Source organism: Pteropus vampyrus, unplaced genomic scaffold, assembly GCF_000151845.1.
Source record: "Pteropus vampyrus isolate Shadow unplaced genomic scaffold, Pvam_2.0 Scaffold15, whole genome shotgun sequence".
NCBI lineage: Eukaryota > Metazoa > Chordata > Mammalia > Chiroptera > Pteropodidae > Pteropus > Pteropus vampyrus.
The window spans coordinates 15,244,344-15,263,271 of record NW_011888796.1 but is presented as its reverse complement, the minus strand read 5'-3'; the positions used below and the strand labels follow the sequence as shown (position 1 = coordinate 15,263,271).

Genomic DNA, 18,928 nt, shown 5'->3' with positions numbered 1-18,928 from the left:
AATTGTATAAAAAGATTTATTGAAATTTATCAATGACAAACAGACATAAAACTCAAAAGTTTGGCTCTTCTGAGGGGAGGAGAAAAACTGGTGCAGATGTTCTTTTGTACAGATGAAACAGGTCTAGGAAACAACACGTCACTTCTAAAGCAATCCAGAAGAGGGACATGAAAGCAAACCTGTACATTCACTAGGAATTTGCAGTCATTTCAGATTTCCACTAGGTAAGAAAATACAATTTTGTGTTAGTTTTTCCGTGCTCGGGTGTATGAAAAACAAAAACAAAAACAAAAACGAACCGGCCGACATGCAGCAATGTCTCCTGCGCTTAGGTTTGTAAAAATGGTCTAAAGCACAGAAGTACATGTGGAAGAATTCTCTTGTCATTTTGTAAAACAAAGCGTTCTATTATTTTACAGAACAAGGTAGGAGAGTTAAAAAAAAATCTTTTAAAGAGGTTGATGTTTGAGGATTTGTTTCTTCTAATTGTAATCACCAAATCCATTTTACTCATAATTCATAAGCCTGCTGCTTTCAGCTGTGTAGTTCATAGCTCTTAAGAGTGACATCAGAGTCTTCTTCGTAGAACGAAGCCCACCACCATCTGTGAAGAGGGAAAGGGAATGAGAGACTGGGACTGTCCCCCAACCAGTGCCAACATACGCCTTTAAGGTTGCTATTTAAAACCAGGGCGTTGGATGCCTCTAGCAGGCCCAAGAAATGCAGAAATCGTGTGAACCAGAACGAGAGGTAAAATATGGCTAGTGCTCAGCCGCTCCTGGGCTTTGAGAAACCAAAGTGAGGCCAGCCATGGCCTTCCAACCAACTCAGGAGACTCGGGAAATACCAGGAAATGTAAGAGACCTCCAAACCATCCTCTTTGAGAGTAAAGAACAAATGCTATCTCTCACTTGGTGTGTACTCAGCTATTGCATTTACAGGGACAAAAACAGACACAAAAAAAAGTAGGGGAAAAAAATAAAGAGTGGCAGTAAAAATAGTATTTTATTCCACCCCCTCCCGCCCTCCCTCCCCCCCAACCCGCAGTACACTTTTCCCCTCTCGTTCCCACAGCAACGTTACAATCAGAAAAAAATAAGTTTCGGGGGGCGGGATTGGGGGGGGGTATGGGTAAAAACAGTCAAATCACAATAGGAAATTTTCAAAATAGGTTATTCCACTTAGTCATCGTCTTCTCCCTCATCTTCGGGTTCTCGTTTTCGCTTCTGACCTCTCTCTTCTTCTGGAAGAGTAAGGAAAAGGCATTTAGATTAAACACGATCCTGCCTCTAACTCAGCCCGCCTGCTGGAAAACCAGGGGACCACACATCTAGGAAGCTTTGCCATCCTGGCAAAATGAGACAGGAGATTTGCAAAGCCAGGGAGGCAACTACGGCCTCAGATGGGCATGTTCTGCCCATTGCCAGGTTCTCAGGGCCTACACAATCTGTCAGCTGAAGGAACCAGCCTGCCATGAGCTGAGAATAAAAAGACTGCCATACCACCAAGGTCTTCTTCATCTTCCTCATCGTCTACTTCCCCGTCGTTATAACCTTCTTCATCCTCCTAGAAGAGAAGATGCACATCAAGCATTAGGCGTGCACCAGAGCTAGGAACTTGCTGAGGAAGCTACCTTCCCTGACACTGACCTCCAAAAGGTAGGGATCATCTCCAGCCTCTCAGAGTCCCACACAAGGACCTACTATCTCAGAATGAATCTAAACCAGAGGTTCTTTTGCATCCAGGACCCCTTTAAGAATGTTTGGAAAGTTTTGACCCCCTTCCCCAGAAAATACATCCATCACAGATGATATTTGCAAACAATGTTTGGGAGTTGTGGGTTCTACCCCCAGGTTAAAGACTCCTGAGCTGAAGTCCCTATAACTCAGGCAGCGTTCCAATCTGCTGTTCTCTTGGAGAACGAGTTCCTAAGCCCACCCTGTCATATAAAGTAGGCTATCCTTTCATCTGTCCTCAGCCTAGTTTGGGCTTCAAGGGAAGACCCTAGTTTCAGCAAATCCAGATTCTGTGGGTAAGTCCAATCTCACCCTACCCAGCCCTTCACCATCTTGCAAACTGAGATCCCTTGGAGGAGAAGGAAGGATAAATTCGAGGCCCCCTGAGGACATCATCCTTGCCCCTAGAGATCTAGCCAAGTGTGTGACTTCATTCTTAACACAGGACTCTTGCTTTATCTGCTCCTGAAGTAACATGCTATTTAAATCTCTGTATGTTGAACACCGTTTCTAAAGCATCGGGCAAGTCCATTGCTTAAAAAGAACTGGTGCTAGACTTCTTTTTGTCAAGGGAAATACCCTTTTATAATGTCACCAAATAGTTCCTTAATCAGTCTGTTTGCTGAGACTCTTGCTTTTTTTGTGTGTGTATCAGCTTTTACTGGAAGCTGTATATCTGCAGATGGTCAATGAGATTAAAAACACACACACACACACAAAAACAACCCTACACGGGGCAGCTCCGGTGACAGGAAGAACAAGACGAAAATATCCGTTAGCCAACACGACTTACTGCCCTGTCCTGGGGGGACCTGTTTTTCCTAAGTCTTTATTGAAAGTACTCGCAGCAGTCTTCGGAGGTGAGCCGAGCAGCCTACACCTATGAAGAAAAGCCCTGCTGCAGACAAGGCAGGAACCAAACCTGTCTCCTCAGCTCTTCTCTTTGCCCGCGCCTGCCTCTCCCGAGCCCGGGCTGGTCAGGCTCGCAGATCCTGCCCAAGCAGGTCTGCACAGGCATCTGCATGCCCGACCAAGAGGGATGGGAAACAGGGAGAAGGCAGGTGCCTTGTCCATGCTATTGTCATTTTAAGCCTTTCCAGGTCTAACTTTTGCAATTAGCAAAAAAGTCGAACATTAGTTAGAAATCTGAACAAATCATGGAAAGTGACTCTGCTATAGAGATTCGACACAGAAACACAAAACCCAGTGTACTGAGCCAGCACCTTGGAGAAGGGTGTGAAAGCCTAAAATAGTAAGTGGTCAAACACCCTTTGTCAGACATTATCCTTAAGCATCTTACTTACAAATTAATTTATCTTCTTGACAATCAGGGAGTTGATCCCTATTTACAACCTAGTTGTAAATGACGCTTATTTCATAGATGAAGGAATAGGATCAGAAAAGGCTGAGGACTTTGTCCAGGGACACACAGGTAAATCTCTTCTATATATTACCACTCAGAGATTTTGTCAAAAAAACTGGGAATGAGCCAAGGTATTAGGAAAATGGCACTACTTCCACTGTGTGCAGGAGACCCTTGTCACTCTGATTTGGGATCCAGCAGTGTCTTCTAATACACTTCAGTTCAGGGCAGTCTTTGATTTCCCTAATACTCTAAGTGCTCAGTGAATATCTTAATTAACATATGAATGCAAAAAGGCAGAAAATAGGGACATGAATGCAGTAAGAACTAATTTCCACACAGAAACAAGGGCCAGGCTTACCCCAGCAGGTAAGTTCCCTCTTTACCTGCCTCCAGAATCCCCTTACCCACTCCTCCAGCCTCCCAGGGCTCGCTGGAATTCCAGCCTCTCCCAAACCAGGCCAATACGAGGTCCTGAAATGGACTCAGTTTCTTAACCAGGGCTCCCAGGCTGCCAAAGGCTGGTCACTGAAGCATTTAGTGGGACTGATGCAGAGGCAGGAGGGAGACTCAGGGAGACGGTGCCCCCACCCCACCCAGCCACTTACCTCATCCTCCGCACTCACGTCCTCCTCTTCACCTTCCTCCTCTTCCTCCTCATCCTCTTCATCCTCCACTACCTGAGCATCCTCATCATATTCTTCCTCTGTGCAGTGGAAATGGGGACAAGAAAGGAACTGGTGGTGAGCTAGCTCCTCTCTCACACAGCACACGCCCCAGGCTGACAGGCTTGGCAGGGGTGGGGTGAGGTCCTCCGTGTGGGGCCCATGACCCTCCCACCCTCACCCAGGCTCCAAACCTGGATGCTCTAATATAACTGAACACACCCTAGAGTGATCTAAAAGATAAGCCCTCCTCTCCAAGTTTTACAAATATGAAAGATCCTCTGTGAAGGCTGAGAGAGCAAAGAAATTGCTGGATCAGAGGAGCAAGTTACAGGGCCTGGGAAAGCTCAGAAGTCAATTTATTTAGAAAAAACATCTAGCCAAACTCTTTGCTGTAACAGAGAAATTTGAGGCACAAATGGAGAAGTGACTTGTTCAAGGTCACACCTCAAGTTAGTCTAGGCCTAGAAACGTGGTCTCAGGACTTCAGTCCTGGCCCTATGCTGCATCACAAGAGTGACAAACTAAGGCAAACGGGGTATCTGAATATCTTGTAAAATACTCTCATCTAACAAGGAAAAACAAAATCTTATGTCTGAATTAATTGGGCAAGTGCCTCTAATCTTAACCTAATTCTGGCCGTGAGTACGTGAAGAGAAGCCACATTGTGTTGGCTGTGTGGGAAGGTAAGAGGGGGACAGGAGGAGATGCCCCTTTCTTTTCCCTCTTTCCCTTCCTACAGCGCTGGCTGCTTACCACACTGCCGGGGAGCCTAACATGCTGCTACCACCTGCAGTCCACACCCCCCGCAAGTGCTGTGGGCTGCAGCCACCAGGGGGCCCCACAACCTCTCCAGCTCCTCAACTGGACACCTAGATGGGGAAAAAGGACCCTTAGGCCATAGTCCACCCTCCTCTATCCACTCATCCCCTCTCTAGGAGTGTTTGAGTCTAGGGTCACACCAGAGAGACACTAGAATCTCATTCCTTGGCGGGGGGCCTTTGGAAAAGGGAAAAAACTGAAGTGAGGATTCAGCTAGATGGTTTTTAAGGAGTCACTATATAATTGGAGAGTCTCAAAATGTTTCTCTGTGGTTCACGCCTTGTTCTTTTATGGGAGTCAACCAATGAGACAGATTAGGGACAACAGTAAACAAAGCAGACAGCCCCACTCCCCTCCACAGCTCTGAAGAAGGGTCAACAGCCAGCTAGTCCTCAGCAGCTGGTAGGTACCTCCCAACACCCAGCCCACCTCCATAATGCAGGGAGGACCCCCAGCCCAGCCCTTTCACTTCACCACTCACCATCCTCGTCCTCCTCGTCATCATCCAGGCCCTCCACATAGCCCTCGGCGTCCGAGTCAGGGGCCTCTTTGTCATCCCGGTCATAGCCATCAAGATATGTGAGTTGCGGGAGGAGCTTGAACACGTTTTCTCGGTAGTCGTTCAGGTTGGTTACCTCACAATTGAAAAGATCTAAGCTCTTGAGGTTTTCTAACTTTTTCTGCAAGAAGAAAAACGAAGTCAACAGTGAGGGATTTGTGGGAGGTGAGAGGGGAGGGGAGATGGAAAACAACCTAGGAAACGGATGGGGATGGAGACGGCGTGAAGGGTGCATGTGGTAAAGAAACTATTTGGCTCTGCCCAGCCACAATGTCCACCCAGACCCATCACTGCTGGCTAGTGGGCCTCAGTTTCTTCATCTGGAAAATGGGGGTAGGGGTTGGATTTGATGATCTTTAAAAGCCTCATTTAATGCCAAGACTTTTATTCTGCAATTATAGCTTTGGCCTTAACAGCAAATACTGCAAAATTAAGCCGGGGCTCACTTGGTGGGCAAATCCAAGAGCTTTGCTGCCTGACCCTGTGACTAAGAGGCCAGAGGGGAACTACAAAGGCGCCATGGCCAACAAACTAACTCCTTTTGTGTATAATCATAATGATATCGATGATAATAGGAGTTAACGATGATAATAGTAGCACTTTGTGTAGTAACTCAATTTGTCCTCAGAATCCTGATAAAGTATAAATAATTATTAGTTTGTTATACAGATAAGGAAGTAGAGGAAAGAGAATTGGGGTCTGATTGGGCCGCCCAGCTTCAGACCTGTGAGCTTACTCTTGTGATACTGCCTGTCAAAAAGGACAAGAGAAAAAAACAAAGGAAGATCCAGATTTTGTCCATATTTTACTTAACACGTTTGCTTTGTCAAACCTTTATCCCAGATGGGTTCTTGTCCATATTATGCCTTTTTGGTGGCTAAGGAAAACAGGTCCAGGAAGTGAAAGGGTCACATAGCTAGCAAGGAAGAGAGCTACACCTGGACTTCCGACCTGACATGTCTCCAAGGCATAGGCACAAGAATACCCTATCCCAGGCTGAGTCCTTGTCTGTTCCAATGGGGCCAGGCCTAACTGGTGACTAAAGCCACTGTCCCTCAGGGTCAATGTCATGAACTATGTTGCTCTCAAGAGCTCATGATTAGACCTGGGCATTCTCAGCAGAGGGTCAAGGGCAGGGAGGGAGTCTGGGCTCTTGTCTGGGTGGGTGAACCTAATGTATCAATCTGATAAGTAGGGAAATGGAAGCTGCAAAAACATGTGGTGGTGACGGTGGTGGTGGTATGTGTGTGGGGGAGTGGGGGCGGGCAGGGTGTATGTATCTGTCTATATAACTGATCTCTAATGGTGACCGAATCACAATGTTTTACATATTCAGTCCCCTCCCAAAACATACACATATAGAACTTCAAAGATTTTTTTCTTTTGTAATGAAATTATGAAATCAAGACTTTCGAGTATATCAAAATAGTCTTGCTTTCCCCTAGAAGGTAAGTGAAAGACTTTGAAAAGTTCTATGGGAAGCATATTCTAGTAGCTGAACCCAGGCCACATAAAAACAAGTGAAGTTTGAGCTTGAAAAAGAAATGCCAGCTTCCTGTTCTGTCACTCTGGTCCATCAACCATCCCCCCTCAAGCGTCCATGGAGGGCAGAGTGCTTTTTGGACAAGAACCCTGCATACCCAAACTGAGGGATTCCCCAATTTTCACCCTATAAACCCAGAAAAGGGAAACGTGGCAAAATTTGGCAAAATATCCTCAGGGCTTTTCCTTGATTCTAAGATGCATGGCTAATGAAGTGATTCTTTTGTGTGTATATTTAACATGTGTTTATTTCATGTAGTATTTCTATATTTCAAAAAAGCTACTACTGAATCAGTGATACATCTTATAGTTAGCTGATTTGCTTAAAAATCAAGACAATACAGTCATTCGAATCCAGCTTATGTAGAAATCATTATTCTGACTATGACTTGCCCCTTTCTGGCTAGTAAATCCGTGAGGACAGCAGGGGAAGGCCTGCACGGAGCTCCCAGATCACATAGCTCTCTGCCATCCCAGGGTGTCTATGTCACGGTTAACCCATCTCCAACTTCAGAAGCACCAGCCTCAGGCCAGAGTCTCAAGGAGAAAACAGGCTGGCCACCTCCAGGGTCAGCTTAGTTCCTGGATGGCTACTCACTTCTCAAAGACAGACAAGGAGCCATGCTGTAAGTCTGAAGAAATGACAGCTCTAGTTTCCAACGTGGAGCAGAAACTGCACGAGGAAAAGCAACAGACCAGAAATTCAGACCAAGGTCCAATCTCCAACCCCCTATTGCCCAGTCTATGTGACCTTGGCCAAGTTACTTAACTTCTCTAGGCCTCAGTTTCTCTATGGATGAAGCAGAAACAGTTGCTCAGACTCTATCTCATAGCACATAATGAGAGTTAAATAAAGTCAAAAAAAGAAGTGGAAAAAAAATAAAAGGACGTTATACAAAAAAATGTGAAAGTAGTATTCCCTGATATCAGTCCCTCCCACCTCCCGCCCCATGGAGAGAGGGGAGGACCCAAATGACTCACCAGTGGCTCTATTGTGCTGAGGTCTTTAATTTTGTTGCCACTTAAATTTAGATGTGTGAGGTTCGGACACTTTTCTGCCAATACTTCCAGGCCCCCTGAGATTCTGTTATCGCTTAGTTCAAGCTAAACAAGGCAGGGAGGAAAAAAAAAGGAGAAACAACTCTTAAAATAAAGGTTCTAGGCTCATGGAAGCCTAGCTCTCCGCAGACAGGCGAGGAAGGGTAAATCGTCTCGGAATCTTCAGGCGTGTTGGTGCAGGCATCTGGCTTCACCTTCAGTCATGCTCCCTAAACACAAAGTAATGACCCTACCTCCTCCCTACCCCAGTCTCCCCATATCCACACTCTTACATTCTATTTACCTTCTTAAGTTTGTTTAACTTTGGTAAGTTTGCGACTGAGGTGAGGCCTACATTGATTGTACTTAAGAACTCCAGTTCTTCAAATTCATCTGTGAGGCCTTCGATTTTGCCTTCATTTGACCGACAGTTGTCCAGGACAAGCTCTTTCACCTGGAAAGGGAAGGACCACATAAATGGAGGCAAGGAATGGGGCTGAGGCAGGAGAAGGGTGTCAGGCCTCGTTAGAGGACAGGGAGACAGACCCAGGAAGCAGTCCATCATATAATGAAAGCAGTACTTTTTCTATCACGTTTGGAGCATCACACTGCACATGCTCTCCCTGGTCTTTCAGGGGGCGTGGAGGGGGGAGGTGGCAGTGGTGAGCAGAGCTGCAGAACCAGGGCCCACACCGGACAAGAGCCATGGCTGAACTGGAGACAAACTCAGCAAGCCCTGCTGCCACTGGCAAGGTTGGTGGTCTCATCCCAACCCTATTGCCACATTATTCCAAAACTCCATCAAAAAAAGCATAGCCCATAGCTCTAACGTTGTTAGGGGACCTCTGAGCCTCACTCTAAGCCCATTATGGCCCCAGCCTGACCCACCTCCTGAGACCAGCTCCCTACTGCCCATCCTCGGCCCCTGAGCACCCTTCACTGTCATGTGTCTGTGACCCTCTCTGATAACACCCCCTTCGCCTGCTCTCGCCTGCTCACAGGCCTGGAATTTATCACCATGGTCATTGCTTGGCCTGTCCCACGGTAGAGACAGCAAACCAGGGGCTCCTCCAACTCTCCATTTGCTAGACCAGTGCCGTCCCATAGAACTTCCTGTGACAATGGAAACCTCTGCACTGTCCAAGAGAAGACACTAGCCACATGTGCCCACTGAGCACCTGCAATGTGGTTGGTGAGACTGGGGAACTCAGTTTTAAGTTTTATTTACTTTGAATTAAGTGTAAAGAGACATGTAGGCTACTGTATCAGATATCACAGCTCTCGACTTTGTCTTTCAGGTTCCTGAGTAGATGCAAGAGATGATGGAAATCCACAAACCTGGGACGAACCCATAATGAAAAAATGAGGTTGCAAAGTCCAAATGCTGGTCTTTGGAGGCACTTCTGTGGCCCTGTCTGTCTCTCGCCCAACTCCTGGGAGGCAGTTTCGTTCGTTCTGTTAAGAGTTCTTAGATTCTCCTCTCTTCTTACCCAAAATTTGGACCCCAAATCCTTCATTGCTCAGGAAGTAGAAAGAACTAACCAAAAGCTACCCTCTCATTAGGTTGTTAGAAGGTAGACTTGACTGAAGGTGAGATGCCAGGCTCTGGTACAGATGGCAGGGAGATGGGCTGAGGAAGAGTAATCATGTCTCAAGCCTGAAATGACCCAGGGAAGTCAGCCAGGGAGGCCAATGCAAGCTTCTTCCAGGCAGATGCCCAGAGTTACCCACCCTTGTCCCTGAATAGTCTGCCTGCTCCTTGGCCTCCCAGGGCCGCCAGGCACCTTAAAGGTAATCCTCCTGTCTGCACTTGGTGCTTGACACAGCATCCTCTGCCCATTCCCAGCAGCCTCCAAGAAACACGTACTGCTGTTGTCTGGATATGCTGATCCCTGGGACTTCTAGTCACAGGTTCTGATTTCTCACCCATGGGTCGCACATTGTCTGAAGGGTCATGCCTGCTCCCTCATAACCCTTTCTTCTCAGGGGTAAGCAGATGGGCCTTCTATCCAGACCCAGTGGAGGGCTGCCCCCTCCCTTGCTCCCCAAAGCAGGCTGATTTGCCTAGCTTCTTTCTGTAGAGCCCAGGATGACCAACTTGCTATCCAGGTGTCCTTCTTAGTCAGGAACCTATGGGCCAAATGCCAACTTGGAGGAAGAGAACCCACGGCTGGCCTGCTGTCTCTTCAGTCCACCCTTGCCAGTGGGCAGGCCAGGGAGCTCAGGGCACACCTGGGACATAGCTTAGCACAGGACAGCGGCAATTTGTAAGGAGGGGCAGAGACAGGCATGACAGCTCTCTCAGAGCTAGGAAACTCTGGGCCTAGGCATTGGCGCCAAGACCCACCGTCCCTTGGACCTTTTCCGTTCTTTCCCACTCTCTTATTCCCCAGGGGAGGCCAGATGTCCAAGCCAAATAACCTTCTCAAGGTCAGTGGGGCAACAGTGCCTGGGAATAAATCCTGTGAGGCCTCCTGACCTAGGGCAGGAAATCAGGGTAGAGCCAGGAAGCCAGGCCTCAGGGGGAGCAGAGCAGACTGAGGGAGATCAACTGTACTGGGGGAGGGAGGACCACCTCCTTCATCTGCAGTAAACTCTGGAGTCACAAGATCCAGTCTTCTTTAGTTACTCGTTTCCTTAGAAGGCCCTGGGAATTCTTTAAGCTCCACCAAAGAAAGACAAATATGAGAAGGGATTCCAGTCCACCCTCAGTGATTTCTGACGTGTTTTTTCTAGACGGGTCAAGGGCTTTCTCCTCCTCCACTATTAGCCAAGGAGAAGGCCACACAGATGGGAGGAGGTGGTGCTGGGGAGTCAAGGGAATTCTTTCCGGAAGTCGGCCTCTTTCCTAGAGAAGCACAACACTGCCTGGGAATTCTACAAACAGAGGTTCTAGTCCCAGCACCGCCACACCCAAACTGGTGGCTACTCCTCTCAGGGACATCAGGCAAGTCACTATTACTACTGTTTTCATTAATAATGATGACGGGACCTTTCCTGAGCCCTCACCAGGCACCCCGTAAGTGCACGCCTGCACTGGCTCATATAATCCTTACGATGGCTCCATGGGGGTATTCTCCCATTTCACAGCCACAACAGAAGCACCCATCCTAAAGTGCCAGGAATGGTCATAGGAGGGTGTTTACTGGATCCAGGTAGTCAGCAATGGCTCCTGGTGGTTTTTCTGATGTTCTCAGATGTAGGGCACAAGCTCTCCCAGGTCCCCCAAATGAATCCAACAAGCGACCCTGATAGTACTTACTTCCCTTTAACCCCTCTTCTAACTGTTCCACCAGCCAGGTGGGAGTCACTCCCAGGAGTCCCCACCTGGTTACACTTCCTCTGTAACCAAAACACAAAATCTGATTCAGCCCTCGCTCAGATGACACTGTAGTCAGGGAACACGGATGTGGAGAGAGGCTGGGGATGCGGGACTCCTCTCTCTACAAGGAGCAAGAGGCTGCTTCCAATCACTGGGAAGCCTGTGGTGTTTGGAGGGCTGCAGTGGTTATAGGCCATGTCTGTGGGGCCTCTGGGGATCCCCAGGGTATCTGCATTTCCCTCCTGGCAGGGGTTTCAGTACTCTTTGGGATGAGATCAAAGAGGAGGGGAAAGGCCCAGGTTTAGTCCCCAAAGTTGCTGATTATCACTAAAAAGCTCAAACCACATTGGGGGAAATCTACTGCTTCTTTGTGGGTTGATGTGGCACTTTGGGGATGGCAGGTAAGCTGCCTGTGAAGTGTCTGAAACAGACCAAATAGGGAAAAGCAAAAACGTCAGCCCAACAGCCAACCCGTGGAAGTCATTCCGCCCACCTCCTGCCTCCACCAGCCTCCACCAAGGGCCATACTTTCTTAGAGCTCCAGGACAGGCTACCGTGTTTCAAAAGTTCTACCGCACTCCAAAGTTCCTTAACTCACTCTCAACTGCTGCAATTCCAACCTACTTCCTCCCATCTCTGCTTGGTGGCCATACTCTAAACCCTTCTATGCAAGAAGAGAACATAACATCCCTTTGACATCCAGGGCATGTTCCGCTTAAAAAAAAAAAAAAAAAGAAAAGAAAAAGAAGAAATTTAAGGCCCATTTCCACCTGCCAAATCCTGGGTGTGAGCTAAGTGCAAAGTTAAAATTAAACTGAAAATTTGTACTTTGGGTTTAGACTCTCTCCCAATTCCACTAGCCATTTAAAAATATCCAAATGTGGTTACGCTCTCTCTAGTCCAACAACTGGTTGTATCAGGAGCTCTTGAAACAGCCCAACACCAAACCTCCACAGGATCTTATGCTTCATGCGCCTCAAACGTCAACACCCCAGAGAAGCCGGAATTATTCGTACTCACCCCTAAAGAGATGTGAGTAGGGTGGCACTGAAAAGTTCCCTAGAAATCAGACTGCCCCGCTCTGGCATATCCTAAAACACTTGTCCCCAAAACGAGGTCGCAACAGTCATTTTTCATCAACAGGAGCTGAAACACCCATGACCCACACAAGAACACATCACTCTAAGGAACAACCCCGTTACTTGTTTCAAAACTGTGAAATCATCTCTCCACAGATTGCTCCAATTTGGCCATTCCTCTTGATTGTCAACACTGTAGTCCTGCTCACAGTCATCTAAGTCACTCTAAGCCTGCTTCTGCCTCCCAGTGGGGTCTCTGGCAGCGATGTCGGTGGACTACTGGGAATAGGCCTGACCTGGAGGCCAAGGACCCGGCTGGCTGAATGATCCCGATGCAACCCGAGGTCTCAGGCTCCATCTCTGCAGGAAGGGGATGATGATATCCGTTTAACCTATAAAGAGCAAGCTCCAGTCTAGAAAACATTCCTGGTTTCCTGCAGCTTGCGGGTGGGGTTGGGGGCGGGGAAGAGAATTCAAGTTCCTAAACTGACCTCAAGAGGCCCTCCACTCTCAACCTCTGCCCACTTCCTCCAATCTCATGCTCCCCACCTCTCGCCCTTGCACTACAAATCCAGTTCCAGCTCCTCCCCCCAGGCCGTCCCTGCACCCAGCCCTGAGCATCCCAGGGCACCAAGGGCAGCTGCCGCATGAATCATTTAATCGTGTATTAAGCATCCAATCCTCCTAGAGGTCAGGGACTGTCCTTCTCTATAATCAGCCTAGTGGGGAGCCGACACCAGAGCAACTGCTTAACAAATGTCCTGTTTATTGTGCCAGGCACAACACTAGGTGCCAGGCATACAGAGTGAGTCAAACTTATGGTGTAACTGGTCCAATACAAGTTGAATAAACCCCACCTTTTATAAACAGCAGCGTTTTTCCGTGTCTTGCACCCCCAAGACAAGCATAAGCCCCTCCCTAAGAAGCAGGCCAACTGTGCACAATCCTCCTGACCAAACCTAGTACTCTCTGTCCATAAGAAACCCCTCTCTCCACATTGGGTACTCCTGTGACACTGTTCACCTGGGCAAATGCTGAGAGGACATGGAGGTGACAGTGAACAGGAGGTGCAGTGGCCAGCTAGGAGACAGACAGCTGGTAAACAACTACAGTTCTGCGTGTCAGGTAGTTAGTAGTCCTGAGGCTGGGACAGAGTACATTTTTCAAATGCTTCCACCCCAGAGAGGACAGGCATACCAAAGGCAGACAAGAGGAATTCAGAAAGACCAAGAAAGGGACATACTATATCAAAACAGGACTGGTCATATAATTTGTAGGCCCCAGTGAAGAATGAATATGTGATATCCCCTTGCTCGAAAATTATCAGATTCCAAGACAGTAACAGCAGTGCATGAAACCCAAGAGCAAGACAGGGCCCTTCTAAACATGGGGCCCTGTGTAACTGCACAGGCCATAGCCCGTGAAGCTGGCCCTAATTTAAATGGACAGCTTGGGCCTCAAACAGAGTCCTCAGAAGTCCAGAACCAGAGAGAAGGAAGCTCGAGTGAGAACAGCTCCTTATTTTCCCAGCGCTTCCTGAGGCAACATGGAAAGGTGGACAGAAGGCAGGCTCTGAAGTCAGACAGACGTGGCTCAAGTCCACATTCCCCACTTGGCTAGCTCATTTCACCTCTCCTGAGCTTCCATTTTTTCTAATGACAAGAATGTCCATTACCTAGAGTTGGATTAAATGAAATACTGTATTATAGAGCATGCCCTGCTTGGAAAAAGCCACTTGCTTGCCTTCTCCTAGATCCATAGTCACCTTTATAGCTATGTCTACCGTCAAGGTACAAGAATGGGAACAAAGGCCAACAGCTCTGAATTACCTAAGCTGTTTGCAAAGCTTCCTCATGGAATATACGAGGAGTCCTCAACATTTTGAAGAATTACGATGGTGTGTCCAAAATACACCCCTCTTGATTTTATATCCACACCTTTTCTTTTTTTTTTCCCATTAACTTCGAGCCTTGATTTTCTTTTTCACAGAGCAAGAATTCAATAAATATTTGTAGTTTTGGTCTCAACCTTGTCAGTCCCTGACCAATTCAGTTTTCAGGCTCCAGCGTTGCACTGAAAAGAAGACTCAAATCAAATTGACCCCGTGTTTTTTCAGTGCTCATGGGTTTTAAATAGGTCAGCTTTTAAATGGGCCATCCCTTGTTGCAGGTTTCTAGCTAGAAGGCCAGACTGTTTGAGACACCAAAGTAGAGGGGAAATGGGCTGCTTCCCAAAGGTGTTTGATTAGAGTAATAAATGCTTGTGATTTTGTTATTTTAACCATAAAATCTAGTTTTGCTTAACAGTCATTGTGGCAAAACCTGTGAAAATCAGTGAGGTTCCATGGGGGGGGAAGTCAGGCTCTGGAAGAAAAGTCGGACATTTCAAAAGGTATAAATGCCTTCGAGATCATCTAGGTCAGTGGCTATCTGACCACAACCACAGCAGAAAATACATTTACAACCCAGCTCAGCGCACACATGTTTTTGTGTGCATGTAGGCATACACACTGAAACGAAACTTACCGTTAAAATTACTCTTTTCTATGTTTTTAAATATGACACACAGTTTGCAAAAACGCTGGTCTAATTTAACCCTTTCTGCAGAAGCAGCAGCAGCAAGGTCTAAAGTTAGCCTAGAACCAAGGAACCTCAAGTTGGGTGATTCTTCTGCCACACTGTGTACACCACCCTGCTGCTCTGATCAAAATTACAGTCCCCAGTGAAGATCCTGGAATCATCCGTGTAGCTTTGTTTCTGCTAACAGGAGGCTATTCTGCAGCCTCGATGGGAGTAGCTAAGTCTCAGGGTTTCTACACCTTTTCAAGATCTTTAAAAATCTTAACTAAGGGGCAGGGTCCCGCATTACTTTAATAAAAAAATCTCTCCAATAAAATAAAAGCATCTGAGTGTCTAGATTTTGTTTGTTTCCTACAATAGAGCTCTGAAGGCACGGGTGGGAGCACATGGCCGCGGGAAGTCGGTGACGCCATCCTTATTATTTTAGGGAACCATGGAACGAAAGCAGGCTGCAGCAGCAGTAATTAAGCTGTCGGCAGGCCAGGGTAATAGGCTACACAAAGGCTCTGGGAGGGCCCACATTAACATAAACCCTGTGACTGGCTCCTGCGATGCCTGGAACCAGCTTCCTACGTCCTCCCCGCCAGTGTGGGGAGGACACGGTTTGTCTCACCAAGACAGAGAAGCTGGTGCCACTGCAGATGCTTCTTCCAGCCCGAAGAACAGACTAAGGGCAGTAACTCCAGGACTGGCCTGGTGGGTGTAGGGCCTGGGCTTTGTGCCTGTTTAGCTATTGAGTCCTAACAAGCTTGAGGTCCCTCCCTGATGTTGTACCTTTGCTTTCCTCCCCTTCAGCCATTTATTGCGCTTCAAGGACATGTCAGTTCCACCTCCTGCAGGAAGCCTTCCCTGTTTGCCAAGCCCTTCCTGATTTAAGAGCATGTGGAGGAAAATATTCCCAGAGCAGTGGAAAATAGGTCCAGAGGGCTGTCTGGGACCCAGGGAGTGAGGAACAGTTCAGAAAGGGAGAGATCAGGCTGTATTTTCTAAATGGTTGTCCATTCCTACCTTCAGTAGGTGCTGGAAGGTCTGGAGGAGTTGAAGCGGAGTCCAGTGAAGACACTGGTCCCAGCAAATGGCGCTGGGAGAAAGAAAGGGAGAAGGATAGAGGTACTGTGCTAAGGGTGCTTGTTGGGCAGTCTGAGAACCTTGACTCTGGTGCCACTTTGCCACTAACTTGCTGTGTGCCCTGAGGGAAGTCTCGTATACTCTGCCGGTCCCCAGTCTCTGGGCCACCAACCTGTACCAATCTGTGGCCTGTTAGGAACCAGGCTGCACAGCAGGACGTGAGTGGAGTAAGCGAAGCTTCATCTGTATTTGCAGCTGCTCCCCAGCACTAGCATCACTGCCTCAGCTCCACCTCTGATCAGGTGCATTGGATTCTCATAGGAGCACTGGTCTCTGGTGCCAAAAAGGTTACGGACTGCTGCCCTAATCCAAACACTAGGCAATGGAGCCTGAGTACAGAAATATGATTCCTTCTGATTCCAAAATTCTGTGGTCCACACACTTTCAATCCCACCCATATCCAAACTCAGTCACTGTTCCCCAAAAGTAGGTGGGAAATGTCATGGGTCAAATAAGCCCAGGATTCATCTCTAAGGGATATCAGAGAGGAAATTCAGGACACTGGGCAATTATCCCAATAATTACTAAAATGTGAAAATCAATCATACAGTCTCTTAATTAAAACACACTAGGATCACAAAAACAACCCCCAGAGGTCTGGGCTACTGGGTTCTGAACATGTAAGTCTGGTATCGTCCCTTATGATGCCTGCCATCTCACAGGGCAGCAGAGGGTAGGCACCTCAACTCACAGGTTGGTCCTATTCCTGCTTAACAACCCTGCGGTTCATAAAAAACCCACATTGTCCACAATGATCTCATTAGAGAGCCACAGCGCTGGCCCCATGCAACAGAAAAGCCACGAGGAAACTGAAAAGGAAGGCCTAGAGAGCAGGGGATAAATACTGGTCAATCTTTCTAAAACATTGCTTTGATCACGTCATGTTCACCACTCCTTGTCCCAAAGCCTTTAATGGCCATGGGGATCAAGTCCAAATCTAGGAGGATTTCCAGTCCCCCAGTGATCAGTGCTCCCTGACCTAACCCCCTGTGACTCCTCCCAAGACAGTTTGTCCTCCCCACTTCAACCCTCCAACAGCCTCCCTGACCTGCAGCAAACACAGTGACACCACCTGGCATTTCTTCCCCAGGCATCAGCTCATTGACTCCACCTGCAGACGACTGGAATTCTACCCATCCTACCCCTCAAAAGGAAAACTGTCCTTGTCCACCAAGGCCCTCTGAGAGCTCCTATAAGGCCACAGAACATCTGGTAGTCTTTTTTCCTGCTGTCTCTCCTCCAAACAGTGGGGCTGGCTTTCAGTGAACACAGGTCACTCAAGCTAGAGGAGGGGAAGCAATGGGGGTGGGGTCTGCAGAATCATCTAGATTCTAAAAAGGCCAACCCCTTATTCACTTTTAGAAACAAAGTGCCCCACGAACTCCACTTTTGGGCAAATCAACAAAAACAGCTTCCTGGATCCTCTGTCCCAGATGACTGATCTGGCTCCTGAAATCAGACTCAGAGATTTATGCCTGGATGGGCTGGGACCACTTGTGGACAACTGGGGCTGTCTACTGCAGAAATCCCACCAGAGTCCTTGGGTCAGCAGGGTCTGAAAAGGGGGCAGAGCCCAGGGTCTCTGCCATGGGTGTACTGTGGATCTTGATGGCTACCCACTCCCTGTTAGCCGTCAAGTGGAAGAATGGCCTGAAAAACAAAAGTTAATTCAATTCCTAAGTTTTACTACTCAGAGACCTATGAACTAGGAATTCAAAGCCTCTGCCCTGTCCAGCCCATCAGCGTTATAACCCATCTAAAGATACCATGCACTCAGCCTTGGAGGTCAAGATACTTTCCATAGCCCTAATATGGGCCATACTGAATTCCCAATTGGCTTTCAAAAAATGCTTCAGAGAATTAAGGGAACCCCATTATTACCAACTCCAGGGAACCAGAGGATCCAATCCAGCTTCTCAGGAAACTGAACCAACCTAGTGACTCACCCAAGATCACAGTTAGCCCGTTGTGGAATCAAACCTTGGGCTGATCTCAATTCCCTTAAATTAGGGCCCATACCCCAAAGTCATAGGCCTCTCCATGGTGAACTCTTTCAAGCCAGAGGAAACGGGGCGGGGGTGGGTTGGGAAACAGCTGTTAGGAAAAGAGCCCCCAGCCTGAACCTGGCCCTCCACCCTCCCTCCCTACCTCCACACTCACCCCAGCAGGGCCAGAATGCAGAAGAGACAGGAAAGGCGAAATAGTCTGAGAAGAAAGAAATCCTCCACCTTAGCCTCCTTCCCTGCCACCTCTATCCAAAATGACAGCAGCGTTGGCAATGACAGAAGCAGAGCAAACACCACTGCACTGAAGCTCTAGTGTCCGATCACCAATCACCAATCAGAAACCGCTGATTTGGGCAGAAACGGAAACAAGTATGCAGAAGAACCTAAGGCCGGGGACTGAAAGGTTAATCTATCCAAGGCCACAAAACGAATCAGCCACAAGTCACACATAAGAAGCAATTTAACCTTAGTTCTTCCTCTCTTGGTGAAATTAGACATGTGCAAATTGCCTAAGTTGGAAAATTGAATACTTACGGTAAAAGTATTGGGGGTAGAAATATAAGAAATGCTAAGGAGTAAATGTTAGTTCTACTTGTCTAATAACTAGAAGGGGGGAAATGGGAAGCGATGGAATGAGAACAAGGAAGGAATGGGGAAGCAAAGGACTACAGGAAGGAAGGAGAAAAGGATGGAACATGGGAGAGGGAGAGACAGACAGACCACCTGAGAAAAGGACACAGGCAGTCAAAAAGAAAGGAAGAAGTTACAGTGTTTATAAATTTTACTTTACTTCTAGAGTTCCACCCTCTTCACCTGAATTTTGGTGCTAGAACTTTACCTATATTCACTGTTCTTTAAAATAGAGGTTGAGTTCATTGTCATTCACAGATCTACAGCTGCTTTAATCTCAAAATGCTAAACAAAACAAAAAAAACCTTATAATCTTGATAATTCTTGAAAAATCAGGGAGTGGGGCTAGACAACTAGAGACTATGTGAAAAAGAACATAATGACGTTAGTCTTCACCAGAAACTTGTGAAAGAGGTCCCTGCCAAGCTGGCCAACACAGACAAGGTCATCCTGGGCTGT

The 18,928-nt window shown here is 47.5% G+C and overlaps 1 protein-coding gene across 2 annotated transcripts in view; it reads right to left on the bottom strand.

The window, feature by feature from the left end:
• ANP32A (acidic nuclear phosphoprotein 32 family member A) overlaps nucleotides 1-18,928 on the bottom strand; it is a 37,438-nt gene continuing 18,510 nt past the window's right edge. Inside the window, exons 2-7 of one of the 2 annotated variants that reach the window (XM_011385834.2) lie at nucleotides 8,030-8,179; nucleotides 7,669-7,791; nucleotides 5,068-5,266; nucleotides 3,708-3,805; nucleotides 1,503-1,566; nucleotides 1-1,243 (exon numbers count right to left, since the gene is read on the bottom strand). In XM_011385834.2, coding sequence (XP_011384136.1) covers nucleotides 1,182-1,243; nucleotides 1,503-1,566; nucleotides 3,708-3,805; nucleotides 5,068-5,266; nucleotides 7,669-7,791; nucleotides 8,030-8,179 — 696 coding nt within the window. In that variant the 3' untranslated portion in view covers nucleotides 1-1,181. The remainder of the gene's footprint in view (nucleotides 1,244-1,502; nucleotides 1,567-3,707; nucleotides 3,806-5,067; nucleotides 5,267-7,668; nucleotides 7,792-8,029; nucleotides 8,180-18,928) is intronic. The other variant, XM_023527271.1, reaches the window with a different exon arrangement.